This window comes from Lepisosteus platostomus, chromosome 14 (genome assembly GCF_059453375.1).
Source record: "Lepisosteus platostomus isolate fLepPlt1 chromosome 14, fLepPlt1.hap1, whole genome shotgun sequence".
Lineage (NCBI taxonomy): Eukaryota > Metazoa > Chordata > Actinopteri > Semionotiformes > Lepisosteidae > Lepisosteus > Lepisosteus platostomus.
Window position 1 is genome coordinate 29,111,237 of NC_142624.1, and position 20,512 is coordinate 29,131,748.

At 38.7% G+C, this 20,512-nt stretch overlaps 1 protein-coding gene across 4 annotated transcripts in view; it reads right to left on the reverse strand.

Annotated features, from left to right (window-relative positions):
* tanc1a (tetratricopeptide repeat, ankyrin repeat and coiled-coil containing 1a) overlaps window positions 1-16,353 on the reverse strand; it is a 143,064-nt gene extending 126,711 nt beyond the window's left edge. For 2 of the 4 annotated variants that reach the window (XM_088605509.1, XM_088605508.1), the window contains exon 1: window positions 16,335-16,353. In XM_088605509.1, coding sequence (XP_088461635.1) covers window positions 16,335-16,337 — 3 coding nt within the window. In that variant the 5' untranslated portion in view covers window positions 16,338-16,353. Of the gene's footprint in view, window positions 1-12,565; window positions 12,978-16,334 lie in introns of those variants that run through there. The other 2 variants (XM_088605511.1, XM_088605510.1) reach the window with 2 other exon arrangements.
* Window positions 16,354-20,512: the final 4,159 nt, after the last annotated feature.

A 20,512-nucleotide genomic window follows, 5' to 3' on the forward strand; every position in this document is an offset into this window, starting at 1 on the left:
CAGATCCTGTAGAGTAAGGTCTAATTAAACCATTCTGTGGCCCTTTGAGGAACAAAGCGCAAATGTGTTCAACTTAACACAGCACGGTGAAAGTGAACTTTCCAGAATACTTTCAGCTTCACTCAGCAGATGGTATCTTACAAATAATGCGACCTGAATTTTGGGCACTTGCATCATATTTCCATATTTTTGAGGGGATTATCTTCCATGAGTAGGTTCACCCCCTAAAAAGGGCCTCTGCTTATAAAACTGAGAGCCTCAAAAGCCCCATCAAGCCAACTCCAGCTCTGCAGACGAATTCTGAATAGAAAAGGCGCTCAACATTCAGGTTTACGCAGAAAAGCTTGGAGCGCTGCAGTCCATTCACTTGTATCGTACAGCCTCCCTTCAAACACAAGAGTCATAGGAACCGCCAAAGGGGAGGGCACACAGGGCAGACAGTTTGCCAGCGCCAATTAAAAGTACACATTCTCCAGCAAAAAAGAAAATAAAATACACAAAGGCCTATGGACCATTGGGTTAGATGAGCTTTTAAGCAATATTTGCTTCATGAAGTGGAGAAAAACTTAGTCCAGTGTTATAATTACTGATAAGTGCACTGCTGAGCACAAGAAATTACTGACAGCACAAAACGAACACAAAGAAGTTGCTGTATTTTTTTTGTTTCAGGTCAGATTGTGCCTGAGGGACATAAATTTTCACAACTGTCTGCTGTCTGGTTGCTGTTAATTATTATAGATTGAAGGTCACCTTGCTAATGGAGCGGTTTTTAACTTAAAATAAGGTTAACCTGACAAAGTGTGCTGACAGGGAGATAGTTCATTCTTTCATTTCTCCTAAGGCCTTGGAGTTCTTTGACAAATATTAATGTGGTCTTAAATTAACCCAAATTAGCCACAACAACTAAGCAACAAACAACTGGCAGTTGTTTCAAAGCAGATGCTCCACCAGGTACACAGAACTGAACTTTATTTTTTAAAACAAACTCTGAAGAGAGGTTTTAAAAAGAAGATAAAGCCCCAGCCATTTAGTCATTTACCATTTTTATTGCTGCTATTAATAATGAACAAAAAAGTAAAAAAAAAACAGCTTGTGCAATTGTGAGAAAATACATATATTGACCTACCACTTACTCCTAACAAATGCATTCATAATTAAAATTACAGTGTCCTAGTCTAAATCCTGTAAAGAGGGTATGACATAGTGAACACAAAGACAAAGAGTGATGAGACAAGCATGAAAAGGACAAAAGAGAGAAGCCTGAACTTTGCAAGGCCTCTCCCATCTGAGATAATGTGTGGAAAATGGGCTTGGAAAAAGGAGCCTCTCGTGCCCAGTCTAGGAAACACCCCCTTCCAGAGTCCCCCCCCCAAAAAAAAGTTTGTGGTCTTTGGGTTTGCTAAGCGGAGATGTGGACTCGACACAGCAAATTATAATATCTGAGCAAAGGCGCCATGAAGCTTCCTTGCTCCTTCCATCTAGGCAGTAAGAAACATTTAAAGAAAGCTTTTTCTGGTTTGAAGTCAATACATATTATCTTCCTGCAATAAAAATCTTTGGTCCTCTTTCAGAACACTACTGTAAAATTAACTTCGCAATTCAAAAATCTGAAAGCTGAGGACTGGCAAGTTCAGGACTCTGTCCCTAGATGCTATTAAAGTGCTCTTAGTTATGGAAAGACATGCTGTATAAATAAGACATGGGAAGCAGATCCAATAACCATAATGTGGCGATACTGTAGAACTGAAATTGGCACGCCTTTTTGTTAAAAAAAAAATTTCGAATCGAAATGTTCCACTTAAAAAAAAGCAGAACTTCAATACAAATCTGCAGACAAAGCATTTACTAAAACAGGAGTCCTTGTTTTTATTCCCATTTAATTTTCTTTCTTTGACTTTAACAGGTTGTAGGGGGAAGTAAGGCAAAAACATCTCAAGCATTTCCTGTTAAAAAATCACCATGTTGCACAATAAACAAGTTGACTTGGGTCCATGACTGTAATAGAGACATTTATAAAGCTGTCTCATAAGAAAAGCTTAAGGGAACAGAAATGGAATTGTTTTCATGATTCCTTCCAGCTTAAACCAGTCAGATTAAGCTCACCTGAAAAGATACCCTTCTTTATGCATTCTGAGAGGATATACAAGGGAAAATGGCAAACTTCAGCTTCATTCTTGCCTAGAGGTGAAAAAACTTATTTACATTGTTTGTGTTAACAGATATGTCTTTTCATGAACTTCTCTGAATTAAGTCTTGTTCTGTTGTCAAGGCAACAAGCTCAAAACTAGCACTGCCCTTAACTTTATATCCGTGGACTTAGAAGAATGGTAGAAGAATTAAAATATGGTACTATACTTAATGCCACTGTGAAACAACACTTTTGATTTCTATACAAACATGAATTCACCTACTTCATCATAACAGGGGGGAAACAAACACATAATTATCCTTTTATGACAAGGTACCAAGTGTGATTCTTTGTCTTGAAACAAATCTCTGTTCTTTTCTGCTTACAAAGAGGAGCTACAAACTGACAAAATTGTATTGCAAAAAAGTTATGTTTTCTGACAAAAGCATTAAAATACAGCCATAGACCATATTGCTAATAACCAGTTTTACTGCAGTACTACAGAACATGAATGCAATAAAAATTGAAAGCACTGCAGAGATGCAATGCACACCTTTCCCAGTGCAAAAAAGCCTTCTTGTCAGCTAGATTGCAGTGCAGACCCAAACACACACACTCACACCAGGGTCACTTTTCAGTGAAGCCAATGAACCTACCAGCATGTCTTTGGACTGATGGACAAAACTCATGTGAAGACGGGGAGAACAAACAAACTCCACGTAGATTACACGCCTGGAATCGAACCCAGAGCTCCGGTGCTGTGAGGCAGCACTGCTAACCACCGCGCCGACTCTAAATTAAACCAGTAATGCGAATCCCAACCTTTAACAGGCTCCTGTGTGGTTAAACAGGTAAAGGCACCTGCTCAGAGCAGAAGCTCCACTCCTGAGATGCCACAAGCCTGAGTCTGGGTCATGACCATTTCTGACTTCCCTCACTAGCCCAGCGGGTGGACAGAAAGGGTTGTAATCTCCCTCGGCTCCTCAGCTAAACGGTAACCCTCACTATTTCCAGGGCGCGTGCAGGCTTGAGCACACGTCACTGAGGGCAGAGGGCAACAACGCAGAGCTTGTAACATTGAAGGTTCAAAGCCCGAGATGGGAGGTTCGGAGGATCCGTGCACATTTTAGGGTAGAGGACAATGGTAGATTTTAACCACTGATGCACTGCTGTCTTATAAGATAAGATCAGATCACTTTATTAGCCACATACAATTCCTTGCATTAGGAACTTGTCTTTCCTCATACCCCAGCTTGCGCTCCATTATAGGTACGATAATAATAATTATAATTAATAATTGCTTACACTTATATAGCGCTTTTCTGGACACTCCACTCAAAGCGCTTTACAGGTAATGGGGACTCCCCTCCACCACCAACAATGAGCAGCCCCCATCTGGATGATGCGACGGCAGCCATTGTGCGCCAGTATGCTCACCACACACCAGCTATCAGTGGGGAGGAGAACAGAGTGATGAAGCCAATTCATAGATGGGGATTATTAGGAGGCCATGATTGGTAAAGGCCAATGGGAAATTTGGCAAGGACGCCAGGCCAGGATTAGCCAATGTGCCAGACTATTTAGAGCGCAATATGCCTTCGGAAACATTTTAATACTAACAAACTTTTAAGAAGAACAATTCTATGTGAAGACAGTGTTAAATTATATTCCTTGCTAAATATAAATGTGGTCTAACCTTACTTGACACCAGAGTTTGAAAAGTAAAAGAAAATCCTAATGTGAAATAGGACAAAAACTCGTGATAATAAGCTATTCTTAAATGTTTTGTGATTTCAAAATCAGATTTTTCGCAGATAATATTCTTGCCACTCATTAATGAAGCATCCTTTTTCTTTGTTGTCGTATTTGGAAGGTTGGTGCAAGTTTCTTCATAACATTGTAGAGATTCAACAGTACCTTATCAAATACTTGTGAAAACGCATTAAACCTCTGGGTTTGGTTCCTCGAACAATTTCCAATAATGCAACAGCATTTCTCATTTATTTTAAAGTTACAAGTTAGATTAAGAAGTCGTGATCTCTTTCTGGCTACTATTGATGAAATAGAGTCACTGTGAGAAAACATGCGAGTGTGTGTATGTGCTGCGTGTTTCTTTTAATCTTGTATTATTTTAAGGATGTGCTCTAGTAGCAGGTTAGCAAAGGTTTGTTAAACTCATTCCCAGAATGGGAATTGTGATCTTTATCTCTAACACTCTCCAGTGCTTTTATTTTATTTTGAATTGCAGGCATGGATAGCTTTATTACTGCACTGAAACTGCACTCCATACACATGGAAACCCCCCTAACAGACAATTCCAAATGGGCGGATATAATACTTAGCCATTCTAATTCAAACAGACTCTAGCTGATGTCATTTGAACAATGTGAAAACAGAATCATAGACAGTCCTAATGCAAAGATATGCCCTCCTCCTTCAACCAGTACAGGTCATAATCGGGCAACTCAAATTATGTAACAAATCCTAAAAAGTCAGTCACCAACTAGTGTATAGCAACAGTAAAAAATACATCAATAACAGGACCTTTCCTTTCCTAGACCCACAGAGTGTAAGTGAAATGCAGAAACTCTTAAGGTGACTCCATTCAAAATTCCCTTTTCTCTTCTCAATGAGCAAGCCTGATTTCTTTATATGCACTTAGCCCCAATAGAAGTTTCTTGTCTAAAGGAAAAACAAATCCCATGTGTTCCTTAATGTTCATACATCACAGTGATACATTTTTATACACCTAAAGTGTGTAATCTGCCTACAGGGCCTTTTAATTTCTTAATGTACTGCCCTGAACTGAAAGAATAAAGTACAGTATATTCAGCAGCCTATAATTAATGGTTTGGCAAAGACACTAGGGCAGCACACAGTCTCCTTAATATATTTGCTTTTGTTCTTTCGGCTAGTCTGAGGTTACTGCCGCAGCTTAATATTATGAAGAAAAGGGCTCCAAAGAACAGGAGGGAATCAAAATGTGCAAGAGTTACCTAAATATTGGTAAAAATAGATGGATTGTTCTTCTTGGCAATGGTGTAATGATGTACACTATCTGTCAATATGACTTGAAACCAATCCTCTGCACCCAACTGCTAGGATTTATTTTTATCTCACTTAAATTCAAACTGCATATGTGATAGAGAATAATGTTTTCAGTCTCTCTTCACCAAGTGCAAGACGTATTCTTTTTCAAGTTTGTTTCATTCCTTTCACAGTATTCTGTACATGTATTTGGTATGCTGATGACATTGAAGTAGTCGAAATGTTTTTAAATCCCTTAGAAAACAACGATATTTGCACTATTTTCTTTTCAGAGCCAACTTCTTCAAAACCATTGCATCTTCGAGATACCATGATACAGCACTGAACAACACAGCATTAAAAGCAAAAAGATTTTCTTTCTAATTTAAGAAAAAGTTTCCAGCCTGGAGCAAGGGTAGAGTGACATTCGTCACTTTAAAGACAACACTGTCTATACTGTGACAAGAAAAAAAAAGCTTATCTACTGCAGCCACAGATTCAAAAGCAAGCTAAATTTAATTTACTAAATTTAAAAATCCAAAATTAAAAATAACAATGATATCTAAAATATTCTCTTTGCTTTTAAAAAGGTATGAACACCTTCATATTCATCAAATTTGGGGAAGATTTATCTCATTGTTTTTAATACTAAAACTGTCCAGCTTTTACAAAACTAAGTGTTTTGTTCTCCCAAGGTCTGTCTCGTTAATGGCAGTCTCCCTCCTAATTTTGTCTTCTCTTCAATTCATGGTCTCAAGTGGGCTGAAAAGACAAACTCCAGAGCACAGTAATGGACATGGTTCCATGATCATAAATTGCAGCCTCTTTGATCAAATTGGGTTTTTCTTTCCAGAAGAATCCTTTCTCTATACCACACAGAACCCCCCCCCCCCTCCCACCACCACCACCACCAAATGAAATTCTGAAAAATTTGATCCTAAATCTTTTGGGAACTCCTGGGGTCTCTCATAGATGATGGTCTAATTCGCTTCAAATCGTGCCCATTGCTGCAATCAATATGTATTAGGACCATTCATTTCCAAAATGTACAGTCTTTTTCATTTTTAAAATAAATTATTAAATACAAACACCAGCTATCAATCTATCTGTATTTCAACACGCAGACCATTCATCACAAAGGCAACGACAGAATGGGGTCATCTACCTTAGTTTCTGTAGAAATGGTTCACGCATTGCTTGCAGTATAATTCCCTACCATCAGTCACTTTCCATGCAATAATACTCTTGGAGTACTATTATTATGGAACACACTTTCACCTTGGCAGATAACTCAAAACCACCAATTTTCAAATTCGTGATCCTAAGATTACCCAAAATGTTTCTAAATGTGCTTAAAAGACCTGTGACTCCTCCCCGCATTGGGCTGTTTCTTACAAGAACCTCAGCAAACCCTTCCCGGGATTCAGCAGGTAGAAAAATAGTTTTTCAGATAAATTATCAGAAATAATCTGAGGGAAATGAATTATGCACCATTTCCTGTAAAAGTCCCTAAAGCAGGTACAAGAGTTTAGACATGTTCACAGAATAATCTTTACTACTTACAGCAGTGACACCGTTAGCCCTAAAGGGGTGGAAAGTATGTCGTAAGAAGCAAACCCCTAAGACAAGGATGATAATTCGTGTGAAATTTCAGCCGGAATGTTTAAAACAGCCATGGTGAACAACACAATACAAAACTGAACTTTTCACACAGCTTCACACATCTTCCTCAAGAATGTTTGAAAATGCTGTCACTGAAAATGCTATAAAACAAATCTGCTTGAATCCAATCAGAGACTCAACTCAATATGACAGCATTTAACTGAAGAAAGGACCAGGCTGTCTGCATAAAAACTCATGTTTTTAATATTTTAGGATTCTTTTAATGTAAATTAATACATCTGAGCACTACAATATATTAGACAGAGGCAAAGTTTATCCTGCAATGCCACTAATTTACTAAGGTACTGAGGGTTATGAACTATATAGTGCCTCTTCAAGCTACAATTACCAGCTTGCTCACCGTAGGCCACATTTTAAAAACATATACTGAACCTTGAAAAAAAATTGGGCAGCATGTGTACCATATATTTCTTTCTTTCTGCAAAAAGTACAGTAAGAGAATTTACTGTATATAAATCAATGGATATAAGTAACCAAAATACAGTATATCCCAAAGATACTCCTTATCCTAAACATTCAACAACAAAAGCAGTATTATCTAGGTAGGGGAAAAAATGGAAAGGTCATTCAGGTTTGAATTCCTGTCTGTACACATACAGAAGTTCATGTACCGTAGGTAGCTGTGTCAGCATGGGTAGGCTGCACAGGAACAGGTAAAGGTTTAGGTGTGAGGAAGACTCCACAGCTAAAAAGTTGTCTCTTTTCCTTTCAGCACGGAATAAACCTTTACCTGTTCCTTAGCACATTCAGTATTTAGTTTCCTGGAGTTATATTTACCTTGTCTATCAGGTTTCCTTTATTTCCAAATCGGCATTTGGACTACAGTCACGTAAGTGTGACTCTTTTGAGTTGATTCAGATAACTCTTAGAAACCTGGTTCACTGAAGCACTGCCTCGCCTCCGACTGGAAGCAGAGGCATTTCTTTTGTTTTCCCAAACCTGGACATAGATATGAGCAATACTGCTTTGAACTCAGAATTATTTCCAGAAGTACTTGCAGCTGGTTTTCATTATTTTTTAATGGTATAAGAAATTGTCAATTAAGATCAGATTGTATGTATGGCTCGAGCAAAGTACATAGCGTAAGCCATTGGGCCACAAGGTACCATTAACCTTGAAAGCAAAACTAATGTGTACATAACACCTGCTGACGTACATATCTGTGACTTTTGTGCTAGTGTTATGCACAACTTTTGGAACAGATCCTGAACATCCTATTATCTGAATAAGATTAAACATTAATGAGCAAAGTTTAAAAGTAGATGCTTTCTCCTCATGAATGCGGTTTAGGTTATTTGATGTCTTTAATCATAACTTAGAAGGCCTAGGTTCTGCTTCACGCATAGGAAGATAACATTTTGGTGTGGCCAGTGCTAAGGTAGACAGTTCTTTTCCCTGTTCACCGGAGGAACGTATAACCAGTTAAAAAGGCTGGATAATAAACCACAGACATGCTGCTATGTTCATCATATAAAACACCATGGTGACTTTTGATTTTTTCATTGCTGCATATTTTTAAATTAAGGTATATTTTGTAATGAACAGCATAACTGTTAATTACAATTCTATGGCATTTTCCTAGTTGGTTGGGCACTATCCCAGAATCAATTTACACAACACATGCATAGCACGATGTACAAAATGATTTTTTGCATTGACAAAACGCACTTGAACTGAGACAGTTCTCACAAGGTGTGTGGAACAACACCCTGGCAGTCTCTCTCTCTACCCAACATTTTGCTGTTCAAAGAACTTTAAAGCCCAGAAACAAAACGTACAACTTCCAAGCAAATGAGATCTGAAGAAAAACTAGAAAAACAAAAGAAGAGTAAACCAAATCAATATGACTTGCTGTTTTATCCAGCAATTTCCTGAGGGCAATCAGCACAACATGATAATAAACATATTTGGACACAGCCCAGCTCCTAAAACTAGGGTAAGTCTGAGAATCTAATGTAATTACACAGTGTGTCATACTGTGTGGACACCAGTGTTAAATAATATTAAATTACTAACAGACAGTCTCTGTCAGAAACAATTGAAATACACAGAAATGCAGAGCACAGAAACACAAAACAAACTGAAATTACTGGTGTAGACAGTGCTTAAAATATTATCCTTTTGTAAAGTGCAAGAAATCCTATTACACAGCTACCAAGGGAAACAATGAAGCACCTAATTGCAATCAAAACATTCTCTCACCCAGAGGATGAATGTAAAATATTTTATCACAAACAATAATATTTCTGGGCTATGCAGTGAGGTTTCTGAATCATTCTAAAAAACCTTTTTTGAATAATACAAACACAAAACAGAAAATCTCACAATAACCATTAAGAACAAGCAGCTTGTGTTATCATGAAACTAAAACGATTTGCGCGAAGGCTCTAAAAGAGATCAACTGGTAATTCCAAGCATATTCCAGCAGAGTGCAGTGGAATGGACATTACTGCATATCAGGGAAGACTGTGTGAAAAGTACATAGGTCATTCTGTGTCAAAAGAGACAAGCTTGTAATCTCAAGTTAAAACTTATTATCAGCTTTCATTTCAAAATAATGCCATTCAGGTTAAAAACAACACTTCAATGGCATGAAGATGTTAAAATAGGCCATAGCATAACAGGCTATTGCATACAGAAAGGCTACACAATTTATTTTTTTAAAACAGGGAGCATGCATCAAATGCCACAGATTCTGTTGCTCTTATTGAGTGAATTTCAAAAGGAAATCAATGAGCCCACTTTTACACCTTTATAAACTTTGGTGCAAATTATGAAGTTGTTACTTTAATCACAGTGCCAAAAACTATTTTAATACTCTGGCAAGGTGAGAAAGGAGGAACACTGCAACATGAGTACAACACACCAAACCATGTCGTAAAGGCATATTTTTTCAGAAGATTTGCAATGTTGGATGTATGTTAACGGTGACTGATCACAAGGAGTTCAGGAAGCTACAACAAAAGCAGATGAATCCACCTAGGATTCAGACTAGGCTAACAGCAGGCCACAAGAGCCGTACTGTCCAGCTACTTTACCGTCTTGTCCTCCTCTGTCTTTAAGACAAACACCTGTCCGCTGCCAACTGGCCTGAGAGCACAGGAATTAAAATCTTGACTCAAGACGCCAAATACTCTTGACTCGAGGGAAAAGGAAAGTCAGCAGGAGGGAAAAAAAACAATCTAGTTCCATCAGGGTGAGAAAAATGCAAAAACGTTGAGAAGCAGGACAGGTAGCGGGAGAAAAGAGGGATGAAAACAATAAATTGCAGATGGTTTTAAAACTCAGAATATGAAAAACTTCCTACTACATAATAGGGAACCCAAGGCAGACTACAACAAAACAAGCAATAAAACCTACCACCCACTCTTACAACAAAAGAGACTGAAGCTCGGACGAGTGTGGTAAGTGTTAAGTACTGGATGCAAGCGACCAGGAAAGAACAGCCAGACCAAAAATATTTTAATTTTTCGTCTTGTGGTTCACATTCAAGGGCATTAGGATTTGTTGCACTCTGTCCAGAGCATGAGAACATCGGACTGAGACCAGCCAAAGCCCACTTAAAATTACATCTTCAAAAGCCTGCAAAATTACATGGAAAAACTGAAGAGAGGTCTGACCAGGGATGAATAATGCTCCAGCTAGTCCCCTTGAGCATCGCTACATTATAATAATAGAAAATTGTGTAAGGGTATGCGGCGTTAAAAAAAAAACGTGGTTCAACAAAGAAGGGACGTGTCATGTAAAGAGGACTGGAGCTGTCACTGGGCTGTGAAGGCCAGTCCTTTTCTCCACAATGAACCTTGCAAAATAGCTCTAGCGCCATTAGCGGGTCTCCATTGTCAGAGAAGAAAACATGCAGCAAACAATTTACATTTCACAAGCATTTAATCCCTTTAATGACAAAGCCGGTCTTTCTTGTGTTCTCAAAATCATTTATGTAAATTAACTGGCTTGGGACCCATGTAGTTCATATCCTGGAGAAACCGTGAATGGGCCTTCTGCGAAAAACGTTTTTTTTTTTACACATCGCCCCCACCAAACTTTCATTTCAGATTTTAATACCAGTTACATGTTTTTTTTTAATACATAACATTTTTACTTCAGTATATGAATTTTCAAAAATCGTGGCCATTCCAACCAATGTAAAATTCTGTTAAACTAACAGATCTGTTCCTGGTCTGTTAATAACACATAACACCAGCTGCCTTTTGGCCATGTTTTGTAGTTTAACAACTCTTTTAATTAGGTTACTGACATATCGTACCCATTTAGTACCACATTTTTAAGAGGGGAAATGGGGATTTAAAAAGCCTGCTACACAGCATGCACTCCCACACTTCAGTGAAAAGATGAAAAAATTGACTTCACCCTTGATTTCATACCGCCTGATGATCAAAATGAAACCTGACATCCCAGCAGGGAAAGCTTCTGTAGAAAGTCTTACAAACAGCTTTTTTAAAAACCACCTGGATGACCAACAGGCCTCCCTCCAGAACCCATTTGTAGGAGTACAGTTGGGAATACTTCACAAACACACTGTCAAAATCAACTAGTACTCCCAGCTGTAGACTGTATCACAATCCTAACCGTCTGATTCCTGCTCTAACACCTCTCCAAGCATTGGTCCTGGGGGTAACGATTTCAATACATTGCCAAGAGTAAACACGACTCCCTGCTGTCTACCTCGTGTTATAAAAATGTTCAGTTCACACTAACACAATAAATGACACATCAAACAAAACCTTTTCATAGGGCGTTTCCTGTGCTACCAACAAGTTCCAGCTTCTATCCTGTCTAATCCAAAAAAGCTGACTCCCAGCCCTCAACCACAAGCGCAAACTCCAAACCTTGCTGACAGAGCGAACATTTCTTCCCTGCAATGTGTCGCTTTCATGGTACTGTCCAGTGTGCACTGTACAGCACTGTCCTCCCTTCTGTAAAAAATAATTTTCACACTATCTGCGTTTTGCTACTGAAAGACAATGAATGCCTGCACACATTTCTGCAAGTTTTTAAAAGGTTTCATACACTAATAACAACGTACTATTTATATCCTAAACGCATGCAGAATAACGGATTAGTTTTCCAATGTTAAAGGTATTTCCACGTAGAGTTAAGATTTCTATATTGATGTCCTTCTCTCCCGTGCGCTGTGCTTTGTAGTATAGTATCGCTAGTGGGTAGACTGCCCTGGTATTACTACCGGTGTGTCTTGGCCTGGATGCCACATGCCGAGATTAACGGAGTAACTAACGTCAAAAACCAGGTCAAAGAATTTGGCGCAACAGCAAACGTATTTAACTTAAGCCTCATCCTCTTCATATTTACCAAAGGATCTTCATGCACTGTTACCACTACTGAAACACATGGTAAGCTAAGCATTTTTAAAATAAAATAATTCTGAAAGTGCTAATAATTAATTGTGCAATGCAACACAAACATTTGATAGATTAACCAACAGCAAATGCCCGCCACGTTCAGGGATGAATTCAAAACTCAATACCACCGCAAAAAAACTTGTCTTGAGTTTCCGCAACTACAATAAAACATTTAAGACTGAAGATGTTAAGAGAAAACCTGCTTTATTCTCATCGTTACCCTTAGTCATCACAGTGTCGATCCCGAGTTAATTTTTAAGAATGTTAACCTTTGTTGATCCCTAAAATCGCCGTAAAAATAGCTAACCCATTTTTGCTCCGAGACATGTTTCAACACATTCCTCACCTTCTGAGAGCTCGCAAAGTGCGCCGATCTAATCCTCAACTTTTTTTTTGATCCCGTAGAAATTAAACAGCCGACTATCAGCACAGACGTGTAACTAGAAAGCGCAAAGTCCACTTTAACGCCGTCGTTTTTGCATTATGGAAATGTTTCAGGGGGAGAAAATTACCTGCTAAAAACCATGTATCGCCCGGCTGAAAAGTTTCTTTACGCTTATCTCCATATGAATCCCCAGAAGGATCCTGGATCCTTGAGCTCCTCCCTCACAAGCTAGTACCATGAGGTCATGGGGAAGGGAGCGCACAAACAGAGCTACACACTTTCCGTAACCAGGCAATCCAGTCCTACTTTATCGCCATGGTGCTTTCTCGCTTTGCATGCGGTATCAGGGGGATAAAGCTAAAGGAGACGGGGATGCTTATTGAAATATCTCAGGAGCATGGAGTTTCTTTTCCGATAACTTTGTAGTCAACCAGCAACGCTCTCAGCGCCTCCCAGTCATCACCGTCATTGGCTCAGTTTATTTTTTAATGCAAATATGGGTCAACTAGGCACGATGGAGGCGGTGTGTCGTGATTTAATTCGATAAAAACAGCAAAGACGTGATGTTAAAACCAGACCAAACAAACACACACAGCGGTGTTATCTGAAATGAGTGGTTTAAAAAGATCCAAGAGGGCCTTGAACTACACTGATCTGCGGGATTTAACACAGCTGTGCGATATTAATAATTTAAAGTGCATAAACATTTTTTAAACTTTGGTCGCTGTTTAGTGTTGAGTCATTTTTTTACTTAATAATTCGGGAAGTTGTATGATAATCTTTCATTGATGTCAATTTTTGTTTTTCTTTTACCATATAAATCACTGTTACAGAGCTTTTGACATTTTTTAAAACAGTTTTTTTCTTACTTTCACTTTTAAAATACAACCTTAAAGAATCAAAAGGCCGGTGTAGTTTTCGGTGCTCGATGTGCTCTGAGGATTTTTTCATCTAGTTTTCGTCTGTCGTGGTGTGTAATGGGAAGCTTTGATAAAGAGATCATTAACATCAGTTTTTTATTAGATAATTTTATATGGATTGCCATGTTGTTTACAGAACGTTTATATATTTTATGTGGGGTGGTATTTCTTATCAACATCATTACATTTTGAATCTCCAAATAAAGACTATAAACTCGATCATCGTCAGACACCGTACAATTGCAAAGTTATTCTTAAATATAGTACATGCGTTTTTATTGCTGTACATCGGTATAAAATAGTTTGTATAGCGACATCAAGAGGACGGGAGAAAACTTCAACTTTCTAAAGTAATCCTGCCTGTTTATAAAATTCTTTCCTTGAGGGATTTTTAAATGCATTGTAATTTAAAGTTCTAATACAAATATTGTCCATTGTTGTGGATATGGTCCATTTTCCCTACTTTGTGACTGCACTAGTTGTTGTTTTTTCTCCCTGACTGAAGTATTTTTAGATACTTATGTTTTCTTTTCAGTTACCAGGCATTTGAAAAACAGACACTAATTGTCGCATTTCTTGGGAACCGGCATGGCCTAAAGACGAAGGGTCTGGGAGAAACGTTCCCTGGAGAGTAGGGGCGAGTCAACAAACATTGCTTAAATGGCTAGAAACCGAAAAGACCACCAACTGCTAACAGAAGAAGATGTACAGAGGACCGGATGTGTTTGACAACCACAGATGGTGTCTACAGAGCTTGTGATTTTTCAACCATAGTTTAGGCCTCAGATTTCACCCTTAGCCCTGTTACCTTTCTAGATGGCTGGGGGGGGGGGGGTTTGCTGGACGTTTTAAAATCACAGTGTCAGTATGGTATGGCCTTGCATCAGCGCTCACCATCAAAGCCACACACTTATTGGGTATACACCCAAGTGAGGCAGCAGTGTTTATACAGATCCTTTTCGGGGCTACAAGCAAAGACGCTGCAGCTGCCGCTCGTGAGTGATGAGTTAAAGGGTGCTGACCTACGGAATTCCAGCAAGGAAGAAGATGCTTTGTATGGAAATCAGACGCAAGTGAAGAGACAACCCCGTTTGGAAAGAACACCTGTTTATTCACACATTACCCTTACAATATTGTGGTGCCCTCTGCACTTTGCTTGGACATTTGATAGACCCAAACCCCATTGAGGATGTGAGGGCTATCCTTGACTATTCTATGTAAAGGTATCCCCCCCAAAAAATAACACTATCCAGCGCTCTCTAATACAATAATCAGTTGCAGACCATCTGCACAATGTGCAACTTAATTGTCTTGTATGAAGCAATTCCTAATAGGAATACTATGCGTATGGACAATACTTTTCATCCCAAAGGATACTGTAGTGATTTATCTATAGAAGGGAACTCACTGAAGTGCAGAACCCACTTGTGTGATACGCAGCAGCCATAATGAACAAGCAGGGACACTACAAAGCAGATCAGGTACAGATGTGAGAAACTGATTCACCAATTGAATTATGGTGGAACTTTACTGTCAAGACTGTGCAAGCCCAGAGTGGAATTTTGGCAGGACACACCGATTAACATCCATACTCTTACATAAAAGTCCCACATGATCATTATTGACTAAGGAAGGTAGTTAGGGCTTTGTTTAAATGTTTCATCCAAAGGGCAACACCTCCTACAGCATATACTGTATAGCCAGCAGCTATATCACCTTGCAACTCACAACTGGCAATCCACTGAAGCTAACAAGGTGTGAGCCTGGCCTGTTCCGGGATGAGAAAGCTAAGGTTGCTACTGGAAGAGGTGTTAATGGGACCAGTAGACCAGTATGAGTCGCTAATCCTGCTGTCTGTGAGGATTCTAATGTCCCAATATAGCTTGATGGGGAAACTATATTGTTAAAAAGGTGCAGAACTTTGGATGAGACATAAAACCAAGGTCCTGACTCTCTGCGCTCCTTAAAAATCCCAGTGCATTTTTTTAAAAAAAGTAGGGGTGTTACCCCGGTGACCTGGCCAAATTTCCCCCTGGCCTTTACCCATCATGGCCTCCTAATAATCCCCATCTATGAATTGGCTAGATTACTCTGTTTTCCTCCTCACTGATAGCTGATCTGTGGTGAGCATAAAGGCACACTATGGCTGCCTTAGCATCATCCAGGTGGGGCTACACAATGGTGGTGGTGAAGGAGAGTCTTCATTACCTGTAAAGCATTTTGAGTGGAGTGTCCAGAAAGTGCTATATAAATGTAAGGAATTATTAATTAATTATTACAGTGTTTCCCCTCTGCATCCTGGTGTGCTGGTTTGGAAATTGTGGTGCAGAGGAAAGAGCACCACCTACTAGTCCAGATGAAGGGTTACAGTAGCAACCTGGTTTTCAATAGAAGTCTCCTATCCTAGTGTTGACCAGCCAAGCCTAGCTACCGAGATAAGAACAGAAATAATCAAGTTTGCTTTCCAAAAACGTTAAGACATAGGCTCCAGACAAGTATCTGGAGAATCTATAAAAATGTAAAAACGAGTATCTATATTTTCATTCCAAACTTTTTCCAGAATTACATCAGTCATCTCTCTCTGTGTCAGCACCTTCTTGTTTGGAATATTTTCAGCAACACTCATTTCTGCTTACTATATTTTCATGTTGGTACTGACACTACGACTCTACCATTCGTAGGAGGCAGAGTCTCAGATGGCTATTTCTGTAGTTAAATGTTTTGTTATCAAACAAATCAGGAATGTAAGGCATTTGGGGGAGATTCAAAACAAAAGAGAGACTTCATCTCCCTTAACAAAGGCCTCTTACCATTATTCTGAAGAGTTGCTGGGATTATTAAGTATGGTTATACTCTGCAAAACACAAGAAAATAGGAATGTGTTAGTTTCAAAAGGGTTGGTATTGTGCATTTACAAAGTATCGGCAATTGTATGTTTAGCTGTAATTTCAAATAAGACAAAATAGCAAAAGCCACAGCTGAGCAGGTTTCTTATTGTAGTTTTGCAATTGTACATCTCTTCCTGTTACTCAGGTTGAGGGGTTTATTTTATTCTGATTTATTACAGAAATCAGTCAGCTGACCCATTGATTTTCAACCTCATATTTTCTGCTTTTCATATGCCAACAGTTTTCTCCTACCATAGCAGGCACAGCCCACGGAAATTCCAAAACACACAGCAAGAGGGTTTGGGGAAGCTGGTTGTGAACAAGGTGGCAACTATGTGGAAAAAAAAGGTGTGGCAGCCCTCGAGTGGCTCAGGCATGAAGGGCGTTCGGCTGGACTGCAGGTTGAGCAGGACGAACACTGTCATTGACCATCTGTGATCAGGATTCCCCAAGCACTGGTGCACAGCTGATCCAGCATCAGAGCTTGGGTGGGCTGGAGATAGCTGTTGATGCACACCAACAGCCCCCGTGACTTGTCTGGAGCCTACAGTATGTCTCAGCTTGTCATAGTGTTGATGCCAGCTGCATTGCTTCTCCTGTTGATGTGAATTCTGCTGTGGGCACAGAGGAGCACACAGTTTGGAAAGTGGCAGGTATCTCCGCCAGGCAACTTTTCAGATGGAGGCATGCATCCCTCCCTTGCTCATATGAGCGTAGTTAATGCCAAGTTTATTAGCAATGGGCAGTTTTAATTTAGGCAAAACAGAAAAAACATTGGTGATTGCACATCTGTTTCAAAATAATTCAATTACCATAAGGTATTGCACATAAACGTTCTATGAGTTTTTAAAAACAAATGGCAGATTTTATATTTTGTTGGTTGTTTTGTTAAAATGTAATTAAAATGTCTAAGAAAACAAATTTAAGGCATACATCTTAGCCCTTCATTTCTGAAATGCTCTTTAAAAGTGAACACATCAATACATGCTGAGCTGGCCTAAAATCACCAATAGCTGTTATATTAATAAGACACCTGGATCTTTATTTTAATCCCACTTATGTCAGCACAAGCCCCGTATATCCAGTAAGCGTGTGCCTGCATTACTCAGATCAATGCGGAACCGTTGATATTTTCATTATTCAGATACAGGTAACCAAGTAAACTCCCCATATATAATGAATGCCTGCAGAGAGATGTAAAACAGAAACATCCAACAATCCTTTATCTTTTGTTTTGCCTTCCATCTGCTATAAAAAATAGTTGGCGGAGTATCAGAGAGCTACTCTAGAAACATTTATTTTAGGCTACATAACATATAACCTCAGAAAGTGCTTAAGGACATTATGACCTATCTCTGTGCTAAAGGCCTTTTTCTTGGCACTGACATCAGATTACTCAATCATTAATAAAGAAAACAAAGATCCATACATGAAACAGAATCTGAAAGAAAAAAAACTGAAACCTGACCCTTTAACAAAACTTTCTATATGATAAGTTTCATCTTGTGGACCAGCTCGCTCAGGTCCTGTGCTTCCAAATAGAAGTCTTCATTGTAAGTGCTTTCACAGTCCTCCAGTGCACTGTTCAAAGGGCTCATACTCTTACTGCAGTGTTCACCATTGCACATTTGTCTTAAAAAGATCACAAGATTCATGTTTTTGGGGTTCTTGGCAACATACTTTTCTTTTTATTTGAAATGTATACTGGTTTCTATTCTAGAAGATTTTCTTTAAGGTTCTTGTTTCACCCCCTAGATGAAAACACAAGGAAATCAATATTTCATTCCTTCATGTTTTATTTTTTGCTACTCTGTAATTCTCTGTCTTTTTTTATGAACAAAAAATACCTCTTTTCTAGATACTTACAGTGGCAGAGTAATCTGATTTACACTTTTAAACCAGCTTTTGGTAACAGGCAGTGTCTTACAAGAGACTGAAAACTGTGTTTTTTTCCTCATTTGTTCTCTGTAAGTACAACACGGTGACTGGATTAACGTCTGTGTTAAGACAGCATCTTCTCTGCACAAGATGTAATTGAGTTACATCAGCCTTTGGTTTTATTTTTGCGCAACAGTTCTCGTATATTTTGCATTGTAGAAAAAGGCTCCTATTAAACATTTTAAAACTTTTTAAATGTTCTGAATACAATAATTCTATGTAGTATGTAAGAACACCAAGGTAACTTGGTAGGCAAAACACAGTCTCTCCAGCTGTACAGCTTTCCTAGTAACAGGACACACTGGACTGCCATCATACTTCATCATTATATAAAAGGAGAGATGGTTGCTAGACTACCAGTACAAAGATAGTAATTAAACTAAAGATCACAGTGAATAAAAACAAATAACTGTTCTCCCATAGCATTTCAAGGCATGTTGTTTCCAAACATTTAATTCTCAAAGCTGTACTTAATATAAGATAGTGAAGGTGAAAGATTGTGCTCCCTCACCTCATTGCATTGTGATCTTTCATTTTCTCCTACTCCCTCTGTACATCATATGTTGTTTCCACACTTCTAAACTGTAATAAGTGCTGTATGTGTACACTATGCACTTCGTAAGGCAGTTTTTTAGAAACTGTAGCCGCTCCTTCTCTGTACCTTTCCTGCATAGCAGGGAGCCTCTGTCTAGTGGAAAAACAGATTAGTCGTCTGCTGTCAGGGTGGTAGGCTGCTGTCCACAATCTACAACGATAAGCTTGGTCTCATGTCTGCATAGATAACGGTTCAAGAGAAGAGACACCAATGTTAAAAAACATCTCATAAGCCATTGAATCCTTCATATGATATAGATTATCGTTTGACTGATTTCTTTTTTCAGCTTGAAAAATGCATGATTGGCTGAGGATACATTTTTGGCTTTTATCCTCCACTTCCTCTGGGAAGATAACCTTTGTAGTTTGAACTCTGTATTACACATTTCTTTTATTTTTAGACTACATTTCATGGATATATGAATTGAGTTTGTAATCAGCGCTGCACAGACAACTGATATTTCAGTCAAGACAGAAGCAAGGAATATATAAGGGGCCACACCTAAGGAAACACCACTGTTTAATCACCAGAGGGAATGAAAGACCACTTTGTGGATATTGTGTTTGTCATACAGTGTGCTGGACATTCTCAAAAGATACAGCAACACACTAACAGAATTCAGCTCAAGATTTGAAAAAAAAACAACAAACATACACTTTGCAAGTAGCACTTGAGAAAGTGTTATTTTAAAATTGCATAGTGTATTCTATGTAGGTCAGTACAGCTCTTGCATGTTTGATATTGATATTGATTATCCTCTGATTGACAACACTGGGTAAGAGAAACATTTGGAATAACGCACCTTGTCTTAAAAAGCTGCAGATAGAGTACTGTTTCACATTTCAGACTCGTGGACTCAATGTAAACTATTAGGATTTTAAAAATTAAATATCTGTTTACAAAATCTACATAAATGTACAAATCTGGCAGTCCCTTTGTGACTGAGGCAAATCTCTTGCTGAAATCTGTGGGCCACTGTGAAGACCATACTGTGCAGAAGGCTTGTGTGATCAGCAGTATTAATCTCTATTCTGAGACAGATTCAATTTCTCCCCCTTCTTAATTCTTACCAAAACGTATTTTGACCAAATCACCACATTCTGCAAACTGGTATAGACCAGGACAATTGTAACCACTGTAGATCTGCTAATGAAAAGAAGAATCGCTGACCTTTTAAGGTAAAAAAATTAACTTAAAAAATGCCACATGAACTGTCAAGGAGGGTAACTGTCAATCATATCCAATCGTAGCAAAACTCTTTTCCTGGAATGTAAAAAATGTAAGACCCTCTCAAGCATACCTTTACAGTGACTTATGTTCTCTTTCTCAAAATAGAGCAGCTTACAAAGGATCAACTCCTTGTTGGTTATTCTGTAAGGTGTAGAACATGGGCATAACCTGACTCATTTTGAGAAGTGCTTTAGAATATCCTAACATTTCAGTTTGATTGTATTAGTATCTTTTGGATTTTTTATCAGGTCTCCTCATAAATCAGCTCAAGATTAAAAATGCAGTTCCTTCATCCTGCTAGTACAGGACATTCCCTTAAGCCCTGAGAATGCTCTTA